Raw genomic sequence first — 19,869 nt, 5'->3', positions numbered from 1 at the left:
ACGCTCGCTGTACCATTAATTCCTAATTTTAATAAACCTAAATATAAAGCGACATGAGTTGTCTGCATCCGTCAAAAAATTTAAGTGACCAGCGTCATTCATTTTCTTCGCTGAACCATTTGACTGGAGTGGGGATATAATGCAAAATGATTTGTCATTGTCATTTGGAGCCAAATTTACTGAAAAACGTACTTGCATTAGAAATCCACCAATCAGTTCTGTGGCAAGTTTCCAGTGTGTGTGTTGTTGTTTATTTTTTTTTTAAGGTTTGACCTCTCATTACAGATTTTAGCCGAGTTTCATTTCCCATCAAAAACTATGATAATCTGCATTCAAATATTTTTCCTTGATTTCTGCTGCGAGTTATTTACATTAGGAGTTTGTGTGAGAGCAGTTGCTGTAAAACATGGTTTTTAATTGTACAATAATGATGTGGAGTGAGGGACATTTGATTTATGTAAAATCAACTTAAAAAAAACAACCCAAAACGATTGGACGTCTAAGTGTCCGGTCACCGGTCACATCGATTAGTGGAACTTGGCCGAAATGAGTGCTGTGATGTAGCATTTTAATTTTGGATTGTAACTGAAATGAAAGTAGCTGATTATCTGCACAGATCCGCTCTAGTTGCCATGCGAAGGAAATACTTTGAAGGCGCAGCTTTGACGGAGCTGAACATCCAGTGACTGATCAATAACTCTGCATTAAGTTCCGTCTCGTTCCCCGTTCACAGCTCTATTGTGTCCACGCTTTTGGCCTTAATGGACGGCCTGGACAGTCGCGGGGAGATAGTTGTCGTTGGTGCTACAAACAGACTCGACTCTATCGACCCGGCACTCAGGAGGCCTGGACGCTTCGACCGGGAGTTTCTCTTCAGCTTGCCAGACAAGAAGGTGAGACTGCAGCAAAAAACTTTCAATGCTGTCAAATAATGATTGCACTTTTCTTTGTACTTGGACGTTTTCTCAAATGGGGAGGGAGCACACAAGAAGTCTAATGCAGCATTTCGTAGTCTTCGTTGGGCCTTTGCATTTATGACTCGGCTGCAATTTTTTTTATTTTTTTTTATAAGAAAAACAATGGGATAGACAAGAAAAAAAAAGAAGTATTTTGAGGTGTTCCAAATTGCATACATGCCGTTAGATTTTGGCTAATGATGCGTGCTGACACCCCTGTTTTGAAAAGTCAAGTGTGAAATTGGCAGAAAACGGAGAGGACAAGTCGGTTAGTTTTTTGTGTGGGAACAGGAATAATTTGTACTCAGGTTTTACTGTTACAACGTCTTAAAATGTATTTCAATTTCTTCTGTAAATTTGTTTCAGTTTTGTGATTTTTATCACATCTTGTCATTTTTATATTTTTTTAGTTCTCTGTTCCTGAGATTGTTGGACATTTTGTTGCTAATTTTATTTGTTTACATATTTTTTATTATAGATGTTAGCCCTTTAAAACAAACTGTAAAGAGCCTTTAAAAAGATAACTTTTCTTTCCCTACTCATTGAACTTTAATTTAATGTATTAATTTAATCTAAAGGTCCAACAAGAGTTGATAAGAATTGTTTTTTTTTAACGACAATTCACATTTCAAGTTCCAGAAAGGCGTTCGTTTGTTTGAACAATGCTGATTTCAAAATCAACCAAAACAATCCTAATTTTATGTACAGTATACGTTTTCTCTAATCCTCTTTGTTTTCATAGAACTTGTTGATAACTGAGCTCACTTGATGTTTTCCGTCTGGTTCCATTCCACCCTGTCGGGACGAAACTTGCTAAAAAATATTTTCTGCTGCTTTGAGAATCACTGGAGTAGATATCTCTACAATTCAAAAACGTAACTCTTTCTCTAGTTTGGGGTTCATTTCTCTTTAAACTGTGTCATACCTCCCCAAATCTTTGGTTTGATGCTGCTCTGCATTTGTCAGTCATTAGGAGATGTTTTTACTTTTTGACATTAAGATGGATTTGCTTTGCTTTGCTGTATTTAATCATTGCTGCTGCTGTTTTTTGTTTTTGTCCTGACTTAAGGCCAGAAAGCAGATTCTGGAGATTCACACGCGGGACTGGGACCCCAAACTATCTGAGCCATTTCTGAATGAACTTGCAGAAAAATGCGTCGGTAAGAGTCACGCAAAATACGAAGCAGAATGTCGTCTGGAGTGCCGACGCCAATATAAAAACGCCAGGGTTAACGTAGACCTGCAGAGCGTATTATAGAATTTCATCACACTGACGCTGGAGCAGTCAGGCGGTGTAATCAGACCAAAGTACGAGAAGAAGAGGGAATAATTGACTGTTTATGCGCCTTTCCTTCCAGGCTATTGTGGTGCTGACATCAAAGCACTTTGCACAGAGGCAGCCTTGATGGCGTTGCGCCGCCGATACCCACAGATCTACGGCAGCAGTGTCAAACTGAAGCTGGACGTGGCGTCCATCGTCCTGGGGCCCGGCGACTTCAGCAAGGCGATGAGGACGATCGTTCCGGCCTCCCAGAGGGCCCTGGCTGCCCCGGGCCGGGCCCTGTCCCCCACCCTCAGGCCCCTGTTGGGCTGCTCCTTCTCCTCGGTGCTGAAAACTCTTCTGAGAGTCTTCCCCCACGCTCAGTGTACTGACAGGGACAACCTGCACGGTAAGAACGGGCGATTTTTACCGCTGCGCTCCTCCTGTAGCGCCTCGTTTTCTCTCGCCTCCCATCTCAATCGTCGCTTGGGTTTCCCGTCGGCGTGTTGTTGGATTTGATTAACTCCGTTTTTCCAACCTTATTACCACAGCTCTTTGTATCGCCCTCCCACTCTGATCATATTGTGCGCGCGTTCGCCTCACTTCCCTCTAAAGGTGGTGCCGTGGAGACCGAAAACCTCATCACTGTGTGTGCACAGTAACTCTCAACCCCCACAAGCCCCTCCGCCACACGTCCGCAAAGGGGCATTTACAGCGGATTAGGCTTAATGGAAAACGTCACCAGCTGGGAGTCGTTTCTTCAGGAAGTCGAACTTGTTGCACCAAAACATGGCTGCGGCTGCAAGTGCCGATTATTTTAGTCAACGATTAGTCAGGCAATTAATCGATTATCGGATGAAGAAAATCGGCACGTTCTACCTACTTTTCATTTAACCATTTAATCCTTTTTTATACAGTATAATAAATGCAATATAAAATAAAAATAAACAAATAATTCAATCGTTTAGTAACGGGTACAACCACGACTTTGTTCCTACAGCTGTTTCTCTTTTTAATGCCGGGACTCGCATCTGATTGTTGGTGTATTTCTGTTCCATACATCACTGATGTTTGTAGCAGCTGTCAGTCGACAATGATAGACACTACTGTTCTCATCCCATTATGTATTGACTTATATTTGAGGCATTTTTTGGTATGTTTTATTATTATTAGTAGTATTTTTTATTATTATTATTATTATTTTTAAACTTCTGATTCTTTGTCTTTCAGTTGTTGTACTTGCTGTAACATCAATTGCCCATTTTGAACATGAATAAATCTTATTCTGAATTTTTTTAAAGTAAGAAAACGAGCATTTGATTGCCTTAGTGAGCCAGGTGGAGCCTAAACAGATTTACAGACAAACATTGATTTTATCTTAGATGCATTAATCGTTTACTAAATTAGTTGACGATTTTGATAATTGATTAATCCAATTAATCGCGTCAGCCCTAAAAAATGGCACGAACGCCTTGCGTAGCGATTGCTTTTCGAGGATGTTTATATCTCTAGACTCCGCTTTGAAGTGAAAGTCTTTGTTAATGTCAAAGTTAGAGCTCGTCTAATGAAAAGCGCTTGAAGAAGCAAACGAGGAGAAGCGGCATTCAGCATCTATGCACCAAAAATCTGGAACAAACTTACGGAAAACTGTAAAACAGCTGAAACACTGACTTCCTTTAAATCTCAAATAAAAACCCACTTGTTTAGAGTTGCATTTGAAACGTAATCTATTGCAAATTTATTGACGGAATCTGACTTGATGTTGTTTTTAATGTTGATTCTATGTTGCATTGTTTTTTTTTGTTTGATTTGATGTAAAGCACTTTGAAATGCCTTGCTGCTGAAATGTGCTATACAAATAAAGTTTTGATTGATTGATTGGTGGTAAATAAGGCTTATAAAAGCGCGTTTGCTGCCCACCAGCGGTTCTTTAAGCGGTGCTCTTCTCTATGACAGCCGGTGACAATCAACTGCTTGAAGAGGACTTTTACAGCGACGACGACAATGAGGATGGCTCCGCCTCCATTTACGAAGTTCCGCCTTCTGCATGCCCAAAGAGTCACCTCTCCTCTTCTGCAGTGCACAGACCCTTCCTCCACTTCTCCTTGTGAGTTTGACGAGAACGACTCTGCTGATGCGTCTTTATTTAGTTTTTATTCTTTTTAAATTGGGCATCTGCTGTAATTGTCACGAGCAGTGAAAGCTGCACTGACGGGAAAGAAGTTTGTTTATTCTCCTCTCATAAAAACAAGCGGCGTGGCATGTTCGGGACATTTTTATGTTTATCATTTGAGTCTCCCACTTTATTCGAAAAGGCATGAAGTTTAAATATTAAACAGCAGGTTATGAAAGGCTTAAACACGAGAAATCAAAACTCGCTTTGATATGCTTCTAATGAGAAGACCTTTAATTTCAAATTTAATATGCATAAACAGACTCTTGCAAAAAGCATTTTTGCAACAGTCAACTTTTTATTTGATGCAAAAATTCGAGAAAATAGCAAATCTAAAATTTCCAATCATACTGTCAGTTTACATATTATTTATCAAGATGACGTATCAAAATTCTAATAAGAAATTTTTTTATGATACATGATAATTGCTACGATAAATGCCCAACCCTATTGAAGACGTGTAAATACTTCTGTATAGTAAGAACAAAAAAACAAAAAACAAAACCCTAGACGTCTGCGGTAGGTGGTTCTGTTTTCCTGAGTTGCTCCGGAAACTCTTCAATGTCATGTGGTTTGCAGCTCTTCACTCCAGCAGCCCACAGCGTACCGGCCCCGCCTGCTGCTGGCAGGGGCCCCGGGTTCTGGACAAAGCTCCCACTTGGCTCCCGCCTTGCTCCACCACCTGGACAAGCTACCAGTGCACCGCCTGGATTTGCCCACCTTGTACTCCGTCAGCGCCAAGACGCCGGAGGAGTCCTGTGCTCAGGTTAAAAAAAATCTCAACCTGGAAATAAAGTTTTTTTTTTGTTAAATTTGTTGACGTTTAGCCTCAACGGACTTCGACTTCGTTTGTCTGTGTGAGCCGCCTTTGTTCTCCGTTTGTAGGTTTTCCGTGAGGCCCGTCGAAGTGTTCCCAGCCTGGTGTACATGCCTCATATCTCAGAGTGGTGGGACACGGTGAGCGACACTGTGAAGAGCACCTTCCTCACCCTGCTGAACGACGTGCCCTCCTTCAGCCCGGTCCTCGTCCTCGCAACCGCCGAGACTCAGTACTCCAAGCTGTCAGAGGAGGTAGGAACACGAACGCAACGGAAAAAGTGGACGGGAAATTGGAAACACTGACAGAGATTGCTTCAGTTGAGGCCGGAGGAAATGGAAATGTATAAGGAGGGGTGCTCTTGCTGTGTTGCAGTATTTTTGACGCGACACATATTTTGATGTTGAGGATTTCCTTTTATTTTTAAAACAAAATTCTTAGTTTTGCACATAATGTTTGCATTTAAAAAAAAAAAAAATCTCGAGGGGGAAACGCTTGCTAAACTCATGTTGAACCACAACAGTTTGTTTCGTTTAATGGACTCTTGGAAGTTTTAGCATACGATGGAGTTTTAGGGACACACTAAGAAAATAATAATAATAAAAAATTTTTTGATTACGAGCATAAAATCATAGCATTACAAGACGAAAGTTTTAATATTATGAAAACAAAGTCAAAATAATACAAGGTTAAAGTCGTAGTATTACGAGAATAATTCTAAAGTTAGGACTTTTATCTCAAAATATTGTGACTTTATTCTGTACTCATATTATTTCGACTTCATTCTCGTGATATTCTTAATTTGTTCTCATAATATTATGACTTTATTATTGTCATTTTATTATTTTATTCTCCTAATTATATTTATTTATTTATTTATATTTATCAGAATGGCCCTAATACTCTGTCATGTGAACATGTTTTAGTCGGTGTTTTGTCTTTTATCAACTCTAGGCGCACCAGTGCCAAAAGTTAAACAGTGAGACTCCATCCATCGAACTGAATGTCCTATCAGTAGGCAAACTGTCAATATACTCGAAATGCTTCGGCGAGCAATTATTGCATCATTAAAAATCTTTTGAATAGTTTTTTTTTTAGTATATATCCAGCACCCTAATAATGGCCAAACCCTGCTTCTCTTTTATACTTCTGCACATTTTTCGTCAGCCTGGTTGTTTTCCTGCTGGCTCTCACATTGGCACAATAATTCTTCTCAATCATTTCGCGTCCATACCCAGCCAAGCATAAATAATTTATTGTAATTAAAACAATAGTGTTTGTATATAATCGGCGGCTGCTGCTGATTTAAAATTCTCAATTAAACTTCAGGCTGTTTGGTGAAAATCAACATTCGGTTGAGACTTTTTACAGGTTAGATGAGCACAGCAGTACTATGATGCAAGTGTTTCTACATGCTGTTTTTTCTTTTTTTCTTTTTTTTTGGAGCCTAGAACCGGAATATTTAATGCTTGGAATCATCGAATCGAGGGCTGGAGCACTTTCTGAATTTTGCTTTTCAGCAATTTTCCTTTTGTTTTTGAACCCCATAAATCGAGGAGTGCAGCAGCTCCACTGTGGACGTGTTTCCGTCATCGGCACGCCTCTGTGGATCTTGTTTTGAACCAAAATGGCCATTTTGGTCGTTTTAATCTCCAGCATTGAGAACACAGTGACAGCTGCTTCCTCAGCTCCAAACCGCAGCAGGGAAGCGGGCAGCGTCCCTCCAGAACCAAACGGACTCTGCAGGCTGGAGTCCAGCTCTGTGGCCGCCCTGCTTCCCCGAGCAGCTGTCCATTCTGCTCAGACGGAGCTCCACTTCTGCTGTAGCGCAATAAAATGAAAATACATTCATCATGGTGAGGTAGCTGTAGCTGGAGAGACTCTGCGTTACATTTTTAGCACTTTTTTTTTTTAAATAGAAGAGAAGGGAAAACACGTGTAAGTCATACATGATCAGAAGCTTGTAGAAGGTAAATAGGTGTCGGGTGGATTTGCCTCTCCTTTTTTATTTCCCTGAAGAAAGTGCATGAAACTAGGGATGCGCAGATTAATTTTTTCCACTTCCGATACCGACGTTTGAGATTTAGCATCAGCCTGTATCGATCCAATACAGAGAAACGGTGCTGAATTGTTTTAAAACATTTTTTATTTTTTTTTAAAGCCATATATAAATGTACTGAATTACAAATTTATTTGATAACTCTGCACCAGCACGGCACACTGAAAATACATCAATAGCTTCACAGGCTTGGTCAGACATGTTAAAACTATTTTAATTTGTTCAGTCCGTGTAATTAGGAGCATAACGGCCAATGGGAAATAAGTAATAAAGAAACCGAAGCTGAGAGAAACAACAGGCTGACTACCTTGGTCCATTATGTGAAAAATAAACGTCAACACACCCTTCAAGTGGTTCAGGAAGTACAATTAGGAATTCTAAATGTAATGTAAAATAGATAATAAAGCATGATATTACGAAGCATAGAATTAAACCGAATAGATCTGTCCTTACCGATTTGGCACATTGTCACCAATATCCGATCTAGAATTTTTTTCAGTATTGGTACCGATACAGATAATGCTATCGGATCAGTTCCTCTCTACATGAAAATCAAAGCTACAATGCAATAGAAGAAGAAAACAAGTTATTGTTGCAACACTTTAAAAAGAGTAAAATGTAACACGGAGATTTACATCTCAGAATTTAGCTTGTTTAAGACGCATAATTGAAGAAGATGAAAAAGGAAATAAATTCTTTCATGTCTTCCTGCCATATGCGTTAATTGTTTATATTAGATGCGAGGGAGAAACGTCACTCTGTATTCCTTCGAGCGTAAATAAGCATTTTTGCTATTTTAAAACAAAGACTTAACAAGGAGTTGACATTTTAAGCTGTCGCTGGCTTCTTATATTACCAACCGGCTTTTGGAGAACAGCATTTTCCTGTGTCTTCCCCCTGGAGAATGTAGATCCTTACCGTGGAGACTTCCCAAAAGACAGCCAAATCTAGCATGTTCTCTGACAGGGAGAGGTTGAAGGCTCAAATGAATAAAACGTAACACATTTGCTGTTCTGCAGTCAGCCTTCCTGTTATCTGCTGAAAGTGTCTCTCATTCGCAGCGTAAATAAACTGCGGGTTTGTCTCGGGGGTTTCGTCAAAAATACCGTTTGTCCAAGCAGACATCTTGGTTGAAATGCAGGATGGTTTTGTTTTCGCGCTCTCCGCTGCCCTTTTCCCCACTTAACTATTTTACACATTAGGTACAAGCAGAAAATTGCTGACCACTTCATTCAGAATACATTTAGACATTTAGATGCTACAATGTTTTGTAGGGTTATCACAATCAGAACAACATTGTTCTTTTTTTGCCTTCAGCTTGTAGAGTTGTGTGAAGGGAGTTGGAGATGTTTCGAAACAAATCTGATATTTTTTCAGATGTCCAGATCCAGTAGCTTTGTGTTTTTTCTTTGTTTTTTTGTGGCTTGAAAAGAAGGCTAGAGAAATGCATCTTACTCGGCCCAGAAACTTTCTCCCACTGTTTTTTTTGTCTTTCTTGTGAGTTTTCATCTATTTTTAAGTTAGAACATATAATCCCTCCTGTGTTTCGGGTCTCAGTTTTTTCTGCCAAAAACATGCCTCCGTGGGATCAGTTTGTATTTATTTATTTTTTTGGGCTCCGCCTCTCTTCACTTTTTCAGAACTCTGCTGAGTCGGTGTTGGGGAACGACTGCAGCTTTCCAGCAATTCCACTCAATGACGTCGAGCCAATATATGGCCTGAAAGGCAAATAAAATCAAATAAGATGGGTGAGGGTGGCGGAGTTTTGAGAGAAGGCAGCGATGGAGAACACTCCAGGTCCACACACGTCCCGCAAAGCGCAAACTGTTGCAGCATCTCTCCGCGAGGCGTACAGAGAAGTCTGATTGATTATGGTCATGAAGGAATTGTTGGGCCCAGGGGGCATGAAATCCAACCCCTAACAAGCACACTGTGTTTTGGTTTCAAACAAGTGGCTTTCTCTTCACTCACCGTCAGCTGTCAGTGTCTGACACGGCAGTACGGAAAGTGCTGGATTGTGCGAACGCTTTGCTGGCGTCGTCGCCTCTTGCTACAACTGGAGAGGAGGCGTCGTTCTCGCTGCCTTATTTCTATGTTTACAAATTGGACGGGGGGATGCAGGGAGAAGGGACGCAAGTGATTAAAATGATAGTTTCCAAAGCACAGTGAAGAAAAGATGAGAGCGTTTGGAAAGAATGGTCGTATAATTTAATCTTTCAAACCAATTTTTTGTATACGACCTATTGTTAAATTATCTAAAAAAAAAAAATAAAATGAAAAAAACCCCCAAACAAAGAACCCAAAAGAAAAACAACAAAAAGACTCTGACAAATTAATCTTTATGGCAGCGACATCTACAGTGGAGATAAAAAACCAAAAATGACTTCACAGGAGAGGATTTAGATTAATGTCACATATTTATAAAAAAATAACCCAAAAACAGAAGAAAAATGTTTATTTTCCTTGATAAAAAATATTATATTTATAATGTCAAAATTCTGATATTCTTCAGAAATTTGTAGGATAAAAAAAAACAACAAAAAAAACTCAGATGTTTTCTGAGATTCTGAAGTCAATGCCACATGACTAATGCTTACAGTTATGTGTGAAAGAGGATCTGTGATGTTAAAGACCAAATTTTCTTCTTGTAAAAAAAACAAACAAACAAACAAAAAAATGATGTATGGAATCTTCCACTCCTTCTGATGTACCAATTAAATTAACATTAAAATGAATCGTCCCTGGGTTGGTCTCTCGGCAGCGAAACATATGAACAAGTGAGCACAGATACCCATTACAGTACGTCTACATTAGCAATCTCAGTTTCCATAAAATCTATTGAAAACATGCAGATTGAGAATTTTTTTGATGCGCTTGTCTGGCATTTCACTTCTCTAGTAAGTAAAGCAGTTTTTGGGCAATAAACTCACGTGAACTAATTTCTCAATGGTGGAACTAAAAAAAAAACAAAAACAAAAAAAAACTTGAGTGACCGATCATTTGAGGAAAAGAAAACAACGAAAAAACATACCAAACTCTCTGACACTGAAGGTCCATCTCTGGTTCAACGACAGACGCTCATTATATTGTGGCGCAAAAACCAATCGGAGACGGTGAAGAGTGTAACAGAGAAAAAAAAACAAGGAAAAGTGAAACACATAAGGAAGAAAAAGTTAGGGACAGCGACAAACCATTTCACATTCATGCTACAGCAGCGTGTGAAACGACTGACCTCCAGTAAAACTGACTGTGCCAGTGGAATGAAAAAAAAACAAAAACCTTCTTCTTCTGCACCAAAACAGCAACTTTCTTTGCAACTTCATCTCAGTCCTCGATATCTTCTGTTTACTTATTTATTCATTTATTTTTTGTTGTTTAAGCATTCATCCATCAACATGTCTTTGCTTTGCATGATTCTGTTGCTGTCACCCCTGCAGCTTTCTATGATGATGAAAACACCTGCCCCGCTGTGTGCTGCACACGCTAGAACCGTCTCTGATTCCTCTTGCTGTCTTATTTTTTTTATTTTTTTTTTAATCCTCTTCTGCTATTTTACCAATTCTACCTTACCTCCAGAGGGCAAAAAAAAAAAAAAGAGAGACAAACAGTGGGATGGTGAGAACAAACATGCCATGAATCCCGGTGGGGATCGATGAGAATAACAGATGGGTTGTGGGGAGAAAGTTGGTGCTGAGTCAGCAGCAGAAGCCTCTGGGGAGGAGTTACCTTGAGCTCTTATCACCGAATTGAACTGGGATGTGTGAAAACGACCCCTTGTGTAAATCAAGGTTCCTTTTGTTTCTGTCCCTCTTCTCTGCCGTTTCATTTAGAAGATGATTTTTTCGGTGAAAACGTAATGCTCTGAAAGATTTAGAAAGCAAACACAACTCCGAGCTGGGAGGCGCACTCTAGAGGGTTTCGCGCTCTGTAGGAGTTATGTTATTAAGTAAATGTTAGTGTTAGTGAACCATCAATGGCTGTTCTTGGGAACGCCGCAGAAGCCGAATTCTTAACAAGTGCACCCTTCTTGCAGTTCTCAACATTGTGACAAAAGACACACACACACGCACACGCACACACACACACACAAAAATAATAATAATAATAATTTGAAGAAAAAAAAAGTTTTAATATTATTTATTTCTGAAAAAAAAAAAGAAAAAAAGATTGCATTTAGTTTGTATGGCGAAAGTGTCTGTCAGCACTGAGGTGGATTTTGCCTCAGTGAAATGTGGAGTGATTCTAAAAAAATAATCAAACTTGATCTTTTCAAAACTCTGCACTGCATGATTTCATCTCTTTCTTCTTCTTCTTCTTCTTCTTCTTTTTTTTTAAATAAGCTATGCCTGTTTCCAGCAGTTTGAGATTCTGCCCTGTTTTCCTTTAAAAGCAGGCGGAAATGACAATTTTTTTTTTTTTAGCTTAAACTCTGTCTCTTGTGCTCTCTCTCTCACTCTCTCTTTTTTTTTAAAAAAAAAGAAAAACAATAAATCCATTTATATATTCACACATTTCTGCTATCTTTCCTCTGTCTGCCCCCTGCAGCCTTTTGTCATGAGTGAAATACATACCTGCAGTGTGGAGAACACTTTTTGAATGTCTTATGCATAATTTACACGATTTGGCAATGATTCAGCTGTGCTTTTCTTATACTTGAAATATGAACAGTTTTTTTTTTTTTTTTTTTTTGCTCTTAGAGTTTGATAGGAATAGAATTGGATAAGGCTGCTGTCTCTCTGTATTCAAATACCAAATCTGTTTACACTGCAAATGTTTGGGAAGTTTAGAGGAACGCATGGGTGTTTTTCCAAAAACCTGTTGAATCGTTAGCCTCTATTAGGCATGTAATCTGCTGCGTTCGAAAGAAATCTTTTCAGTTTAAGCGGTTGTCGTTCTAATAGTTCTAAATGTCCGCAACTTGTGTTTTCCCTGTCAAAACATTACTTTGTGGGTTTGTCTGCATTTCTTGCAGGTAAAAAGTATATTTCAGAGGACGTACGGGGAGGTGGTATCGCTGTGCCCTCCAGGAGATCAGGAGAGGAGGAGCTTTTTCTCTGATTTGCTGCTGGTTCAGGCAGCCAGGCCGCCTCCTCGACCCAGGAACTCAGGTACTTGATGTTTTTCTTAACACGCTCTCAGGCCAGGCGAGGCAGATGCAGCTGATCTTCGCCGTCGGTCCTAGAGGGCACTGTTGGCCTTCTCCTTACTTCCAGTTCTGTTTTCTAACCTTTTTCGTTTTGCAGTTTTATTTCTGGCCGTTTTGTAGAGCGAAAACCGTGGTTTTGTGTGTCATCTTTGCTTTAACTTGATTTGCCGGGTTATTATTTCCCTAGGAAGTAGACATGTCTGCTTCCCATTTACAACAGAATCGGGCTTTTCCGCTTTCCGGTGACCTTCCGCCGTTATCCCACTGCTCCCACGCATCTCTGCTCCAGTTCACTTGCAGAGCACCGTCCTACTAGGCTTTCAAATGGAAATGGTGGCCTGTCTTCATCTGCCAGTTCCACACTGACACAAAGCAGGGTTACCCGGCTTCACCTGCTCTGTGCTCTGCAGGGGTCCCTACCTCACTGAGGCAGCTGTCTGTCCTCCACAGGAGAGGCAGACAGAATGAGGAAAATAAAAAAAGAAAGCATGGCATGGAATTGCTGAGAGACGACCCGGTCGCGATTAGCCGTAATTAGAATCAGGACTGCTGCTACCGAGTGAAACGCCCGTAGGGGTAGAAGAAGACTTGTCCTAACGATGCCAGCAGGCGCCCTGGGCAAGCGTTCGTATCTTAGGAGGGGTGGGGGGGGATATCTGTTTAAAATTCTCTATCACTGTGCCACTGGCCTCTCTGAATTTCAAAATTAGTGTTTTGTTTTTTCTTCTTCATCCTTTTAAAATTAGTTTATTTTTTTTTAATATTTTTTCCTCAGGTTACATTTAGGGTGTTTTCACACCTGATGGTTCGCTAGATTTGTTTCGATCGATCAAAGTTGCAATATTTGTTGCATTTTCAGCTTTCACACTGCACCGTGTCGAACGAAGCAAAACCCTTTGAAACACTGAAGTAAATGAAATGAAGAAGACACGAGCGCAACTTCCTTCTTCACAAAATGTGAACAAAACTGGAATGGCGTCGGATTTTTCGAAAAACCTAGCTCAGTTACACATTCACACTTCCGCAAACAAGCTGGACTTTCTAGACAAACAAACTAAAGTTTGACTAAAGTGTGTCGAACAGGGACTTTTACTTGTAATTACGGAGTGATTGAGAATCCGGTTTGATATTAGAAGGTTTACTTTGAAATGGAAACTATTCATCCCTCGATCGCCTTGTGGGTCGCCCTAAAACGGTCCTTCATCTGTCGGCTTATTGCTACTCTGTCCATCTTTCTACAGTCTCCTTTTTCTCTGGTTCGATATTTTAAAGCCTGACCGCCGTTTCAAATGTGAACGTTTGCATTTACAATTTAAACCAATAACTGTGGATTTCTAGAAGATGTAAGTGTTAACGGTTTGAGTACCCTGCGTACGCCTCTGGCTACAGCTTAGTTCAATCTAACGTTTTAAAAGTGGATCAGAAAGGTCCGGCGTCATTTATTCGCCGCTGTTTTTTTGCAGAGAGGCGCGAAGAGGTGCTAGCAGTGGCAGAGACGCCGGCCCCTCGGGTCCTATCGGCGGAGGAACAGCGCCGCCTAGCTGAACAGGAAGACAACACGTTACGGGAGCTCAGGCTCTTTCTCAGGGATGTGACTAAGCGCCTGGCCACCGACAAACGGTTCAGCATTTTTAGCAAGCCGGTTGACATCGAGGAGGTAAAGTGTGGAGCGGTTCTCGGGAAAGGTCACGTCGCTTTCCCGTCTTTGGCCACCACCAACCGTTACGTATGCTTGTTTAGGTGTCGGACTACCTGGAGGTGATTAGGCAGCCCATGGACCTGTCCACTGTCATGACCAAGATCGACACCCATCAGTACTTGACAGCCAAGGACTTCCTGGCGGACGTTGACCTCATCAGCAGCAACGCTTTGGAATACAATCCCGACAAGGATCCTGGAGGTAAGCCAGCACACTCTCTCGTTTCCAGTAAACTTGTGTTGTGGGTGGCTTTTACTTGGTGTCTTTTTACTTTAGTTTTTTTAGTGCTTTAGTTAGCGTTCAGTGGGCAGAGTGAGGCATGTAATCTGCTGCGAGTTCGGGGTCGGGAAATGATTCCCGGACGGATTCCATTAAGAACTAAAAGCCTCCATGAACCAGCTGCCGTTTTTACCACTACACCATATCATTTCATTGGTATTCGGTGCCAGTTTTAGGCTGTGTATTCAGCTCCGTTTGAAGACGCAAAGAGATCCGATTTACACACAGAAATGTATAGTCAATTATGTATAACAATGTGGACAAATTTCATTATAAAGCTGTTTAAAATGTTAGTCTTGTCATATAATTTAGTCATACTGCTCGAAATCTTTCACATTTAGATGATACTGTTTACAACCGTTTTGTTTTCAAAATAAAAATCTTATATAGTGGACCATAGTTCAATGGGTAGGAATATTTTTGCAAAGCACTGTGGTAGGGCTGGAGAATGAATGAATAACAATATATATTACAATAAACATGTGACCAGTAGGTCAACTCCAAAATATGGAGTTTTTCAAGTAGTTGTCACTGATTGACTGGGTTCATGACCATTTTTTGAAGAGCAGAAAAGACAGCCAGACAGACATCAGTTAGGCTATGTTTCTAAGCCCCTCCCACATTGAGTTGAGTTGAGTTGTCAGTCATCTGTATATGACGGCAAAGCTGCAATGTTGGCTGTTTGGAGAATCTTTGGTGACCAAAGAAACACATAAGGATACTGCACAGGAGAGTTGAACTGTAATCAGAATAGTTGAAGCACTCATCTTTCACTTTTCTTTAGTGAATCATTGGTTAAAAATCTATTTCTTATTTGTGTTTATCTGAATAATTCTAGTCTGCGTTTTAGTAGTAGATAAAGTAGCGTTTCTGCAAGTTCAGTTGGATTGTGTCTGACTTTACGCTGATTTAGTACAAGAATTCGCCTTTACCACAAAACAATTTCTTCTTAACCTATATAAATTTCATTTTTAGTTGATATTTTTTAGTATTAGTATGGATTTTGACTGTTTACATGGTCTGTTTTTCTACAAAAACAGAAAAAGAGTGCAATAGTGTGAAATTCTTCTGTTTTTTTTTTGTTTAAGCCTGATCCCATCAGAATATCCCACCAGGCTGCGCCAACTCATGGCCACGGCTCCCAGACACTAAAATTACTTTTTCCTTTTTGAAAATTCAAATGAAGAGCAGCGTGTAAACCCCCTGCTGATGGCTTTTCCACAGTGTAATTCAAGCCTTGTAGCTAAGGAAGGCTGCTTGACACTTTAATTGCATATCTTGGACTTTTTTCTTTCTTTCTCCTCTTCTTACTTCATCTTTGTCCACATCTGAGCACCTTTTTGTGAGCTTAAAATGGCTTTTGTTGTGTGTATTGGAACCCAGGTGCATAAAACAGTCTTGTCTGGCAAAAATGCGCCTGAATGCGCCAGATTTATTATTTCTATGTTCTGTCTTTCTGTGTTCTGTTCTCATGTTCGAAGCGATCTAGAACGGTGTTTATGTTGCACGGCAGCCGTACATTCAAGGGTGAATTGCGCAGACAGGAAGGCTAGTTGCTACCGGATACAAGACCCCAGCATAGAGTTGTGCCGCATTAAATTAGAATGTCATTTAGAAACGATTCAAACGAGAGTTTCAATACAGAAAATGTGATTTCCTACACAGTCACTGGGGACACTGTTCAGACAGAGAGAGTCTATAATTACAAAAAGCTGGCTGCTCAGAGTGATGTACCCAATGCAAATTAATGATAAGGAAATGATGGTGGGAGATGCGAACAGGGAGACGGGGTGACTGTCGCTCAATTGGGCGAATCGCCTTCCAATCGTAGAGTTGTGGGTCCGATTCCATCTTCCTTCTGCCACGAGTCGATTTAGACAAAGTTGCTCATCGAAATTCGAAACAGAATCTGTGGGATGTTGTCAAGAAGAGAATGAGAGTCACCTGACATGGCAATGCAGGGCAACTAAAAGTTAGTTGTGATTCAGTGATTTATAAACTAATAACAACTGTTATTAGTTTATAAATCACTGAATGGTTTAGCACCACAATACATTACAGATCTGCTGTTGTATCAACCTTCCAGAACTCTCAGGTCTTCTGGTTCTGGTTCTGGTTCTGGTTCTGCTCTGCATCCCCAGAACCAGAACCAAATGAGGAGAAGCAGCATTTAGCGTCTATGCACCACAAATCTGGAATCAATTACAAAAGTTTTGACGGAACCTGATTTAATGTGTGTTTTGATTGTTGATTCTATGTTGCATTGTGTTTTTGTGTTTGATTTGATGTGAAGCACTTTGAGATGCCTTGCTGCTGAAATGTGCTATACAAATAAAATTTAATTGATTGATTAAAAGCTGCAACCAAAGCAATCTGGGCTTCCTTTATAGCTCAACGGCAACAAAACGTACAGATAGCGTACGGTGCAGAGATGTACCTTTCAAGCTACGTGGGGGGAAAAAAAACAAACCAAAAAAAACAAAGTTGAGTTAAAATGGTCTTTCAGTCTACATAATTATGAATGAAATACGTTTTTATCATATCCAAATTTATTGGGATATGTATAAACTAATGTATTGTTGCTCCATCTAGATTTAATGGCACATATTGGTTGTTTTAACTTCTGTAATCTGAATTGTTTGGAATATCTCGTGTCTTTTTAATGTTTTTTTTTTTTTTTAAATCGGTTTGCATGTAACCTTGTAGTCATCATGCACCTGCCCTTCAATAAGTTTCCCGCAGGGGCAAAAAAAGGGTCTTTTATCTTAGAAGAGAATCCTCTGTTCTTCCTGGAGAGAGCCTGGCTCATTTGTGTGAGCATAAACGATACAGTAAAGGGAGAAAATACAAGTGCTATGTTTAAATAAATAGAAAAATAAATAAAAAAACCAATGAAGCTTCTTCGTCTTCTCGACGTCCGAGGAATAAGGCCCAGATTCTCCACAATTGGGTTGTGGGGCAGATTTGACATCAGCTTTCAAAATGCTGGTTTAAAAAAAACAAAACAAAACAAACTCATTCCACCCTGGTTTTCTGCTTCTTGTCGTACTTCACGCTAACTTAGTGGAAAGTTTGAAAAAAAAAAAAAAAAAACAACAACTTTTTCCTTTTACTTCCCCACCTTGGAGTCAAAAACAAAAGGATAAAAAGAGAACTCCACAATAAAATAGGGGACATCTTTGCTCTCTGCACAATGAGTCTTGGTGTCACAAATGCAGCTTGGCTGCTGGAGGGAAGCGGTGATAAATAAAAATAAGGAAAAAAAAACAAGAAAAATCCTGTTAGTGTGCTGAAACACATTAGCAGCGGCGCCGTTTGTCTCTTGCCTCCTTGTCAGTTGCAGACGTGGAGGTTAGCTGGCGCTCAGAAGGGTACTGATGAGCTCTCGGCATCGCACCTGGCCTCTGACATCTCCTCCACCGGCAGGCGTTTTTGCCCTTAAAACGCACTCGCGCGCAGCGCACACACGCTCGCATGTGCTGGCGGTGGGCGAAGGCACGCGCTCAGCCACATTGCAATTAAGCAACTGTCTTCCAATTAGACTGCAGAAGTTGGCAGATTGTGACCTCCTTTGTCCCGTTATGCCTGAACTGTTCTCCTACCGCCTGCAGTAATGAGAAACTGCCTGTTTACTGCGGCTACGCCTTAGCCTGAGTCTCCGCCAGCTCCGTCTTCATCCCCCCTCCCCGCCCTCCTGTTGATGCACGAGCAAAGGAAGAGCATTTAATGATGCGGTTGCTGATGTATAGAGGAAAGGGAGGCTCAGGAGTTGATTTAGATGTAATGAGTGTATATTTTGAAAAGATTCTTATTGTTTGCGTTGGACTGTGTGTAGATGTATTCGTCTGTGTGAAGTGGTGATATCTGGGCTTCTGTTTAATATAGTTTTTGTTTTTTTTTAAAGAGAAGAAAATAAAGCTTCACGCTGTTTTTAAAGCTGTGAGAAAACACTATAAGCTCCGTTCTCACACACACACACACACACACACACACACACACACACACACACACAGTAGAAAGAGGCGTGAGTTCGCAATTGATTATTTGCCTTACATGCATGACTAACTGTGGAGTAAATGCTGCTGTGGTCTTGAAGAAAGAGGAATGCAGGAAGGAGAATGAAGCTGCTTTCAAATGTATTTAAATGGATGTAGTGCATTTTGAAAAGGCGAGTAAAGGTCAAAATCCCTTTCACGGCTTTTATTTCTATACACACAAGTGCGCTAAGGAGCTGCAGTATGTAACTTTTAGAAATATTTCTTTTCATAGACATATTTCTTTAAACAGCCACTTTGTTGCGACAGTATAGAGGAGACTGAAGCAACCAATTAGAACCAGTGGGAGGGTCTTAGCGCTGTCAAATAGGCATGTGTACGGACAATTCACCGTTACAAGAAAACTGTTTATCCGCCGTCATCGGTGGCCATGCTAACTAGCCTGAGTCTCCACAGCAGGCTCCGGTCTGGGTAACTAGAAGTAGCAGCGCGTATAAAAACATGATCGACAGCGCTAAGACACTCCCACAAGCTGTTATTGGTAGAGTCTTTTTTTTTTTTTTTTTTTTTGCCTCATACTATACTGTCTGGTCATAGTGAAAGAAACATTTTTTGTTAATAAAAGTTACATAGTGCAGCTTTAACAGTCTACAAACAGTGAGGGAAAAGGTAATCAACTCCAATATTTACAATATTTAGTGGGAAAAGCTTGGATATTTTATTGTATTTTTTATTTTTTTTTTATCAGAAATGGCATATTTAATGTTGCCAAACAACGTTTTTACAATTTTTCTAAAATGTTTCGTACCTCTTTCTGCTATTGCTTTGAACTCGCACCAATATAATTAAAGCTTTCGCTGCTCAGAATCAATAACACACTTTATATTATTACTCTGCCCCTGCCAAGTAGACACTTGTCATGTAGAAATAGTAGTGATTTTGAACTGCTATTATTTTGAGCACGGCTGGTAGGATGTGTGCGGCTTTTCTAACTCCAACATTCATTCTCGCTCTCCCTTTTCTCCTCAGACAAGGTGATCAGGCACAGAGCGTGCAGCCTGAAGGACACGGCCCATGCTATTTTTGCAGCCGAGCTGGATCCCGAGTTCGACCGAATGTGTGAAGAGATTAAAGAGGCGCGCAAAAAGAGGGGTAAGAACTTTAATTATGCAAAAAAAGAGAAAGCTGTGAGTTTATTAAAAAGCTCTGTTTCGTAAGACACTTTGTTAAACGGCTCTCGGTCGGTATTCGTTTAGCTACGCCGGTTCTGACGGGACAGAATTGATCATAACAATGTTGTCTCCTCTGGAAGACATTGACTTTTTTTTGTGGTTTTATTTTTATTCATTATTATTATTATTATTATTATTATTATTATTATTATTATTATTATTATTATTATTATTATTATTATTATTAATTAAATAAAGAAATATGTTTGGGGGTGAAAAAGAAACGCAGACCCTTGCTTGCAAGCGGAGTAG

The 19,869-nt window shown here is 40.1% G+C and overlaps 1 protein-coding gene across 1 annotated transcript in view; it reads left to right on the top strand.

The window, feature by feature from the left end:
* atad2b (ATPase family AAA domain containing 2B) overlaps positions 1-19,869 on the top strand; it is an 83,393-nt gene that overhangs the window by 10,406 nt on the left and 53,118 nt on the right. Inside the window, exons 14-23 of the mRNA XM_044106466.1 lie at positions 734-893; positions 2,026-2,116; positions 2,315-2,626; positions 4,174-4,324; positions 4,970-5,156; positions 5,276-5,461; positions 12,239-12,374; positions 13,876-14,069; positions 14,153-14,312; positions 19,415-19,537. Of these exons, the coding sequence (XP_043962401.1) occupies positions 734-893; positions 2,026-2,116; positions 2,315-2,626; positions 4,174-4,324; positions 4,970-5,156; positions 5,276-5,461; positions 12,239-12,374; positions 13,876-14,069; positions 14,153-14,312; positions 19,415-19,537 (1,700 nt within the window). The remainder of the gene's footprint in view (positions 1-733; positions 894-2,025; positions 2,117-2,314; positions 2,627-4,173; positions 4,325-4,969; positions 5,157-5,275; positions 5,462-12,238; positions 12,375-13,875; positions 14,070-14,152; positions 14,313-19,414; positions 19,538-19,869) is intronic.

The sequence above is a fragment of the Gambusia affinis genome, linkage group LG22 (genome assembly GCF_019740435.1).
Source record: "Gambusia affinis linkage group LG22, SWU_Gaff_1.0, whole genome shotgun sequence".
Taxonomy (NCBI): domain Eukaryota; kingdom Metazoa; phylum Chordata; class Actinopteri; order Cyprinodontiformes; family Poeciliidae; genus Gambusia; species Gambusia affinis.
The sequence above is the reverse complement of the archived record's forward strand: the minus strand, read 5'-3'. Positions and strand labels throughout refer to the sequence as shown.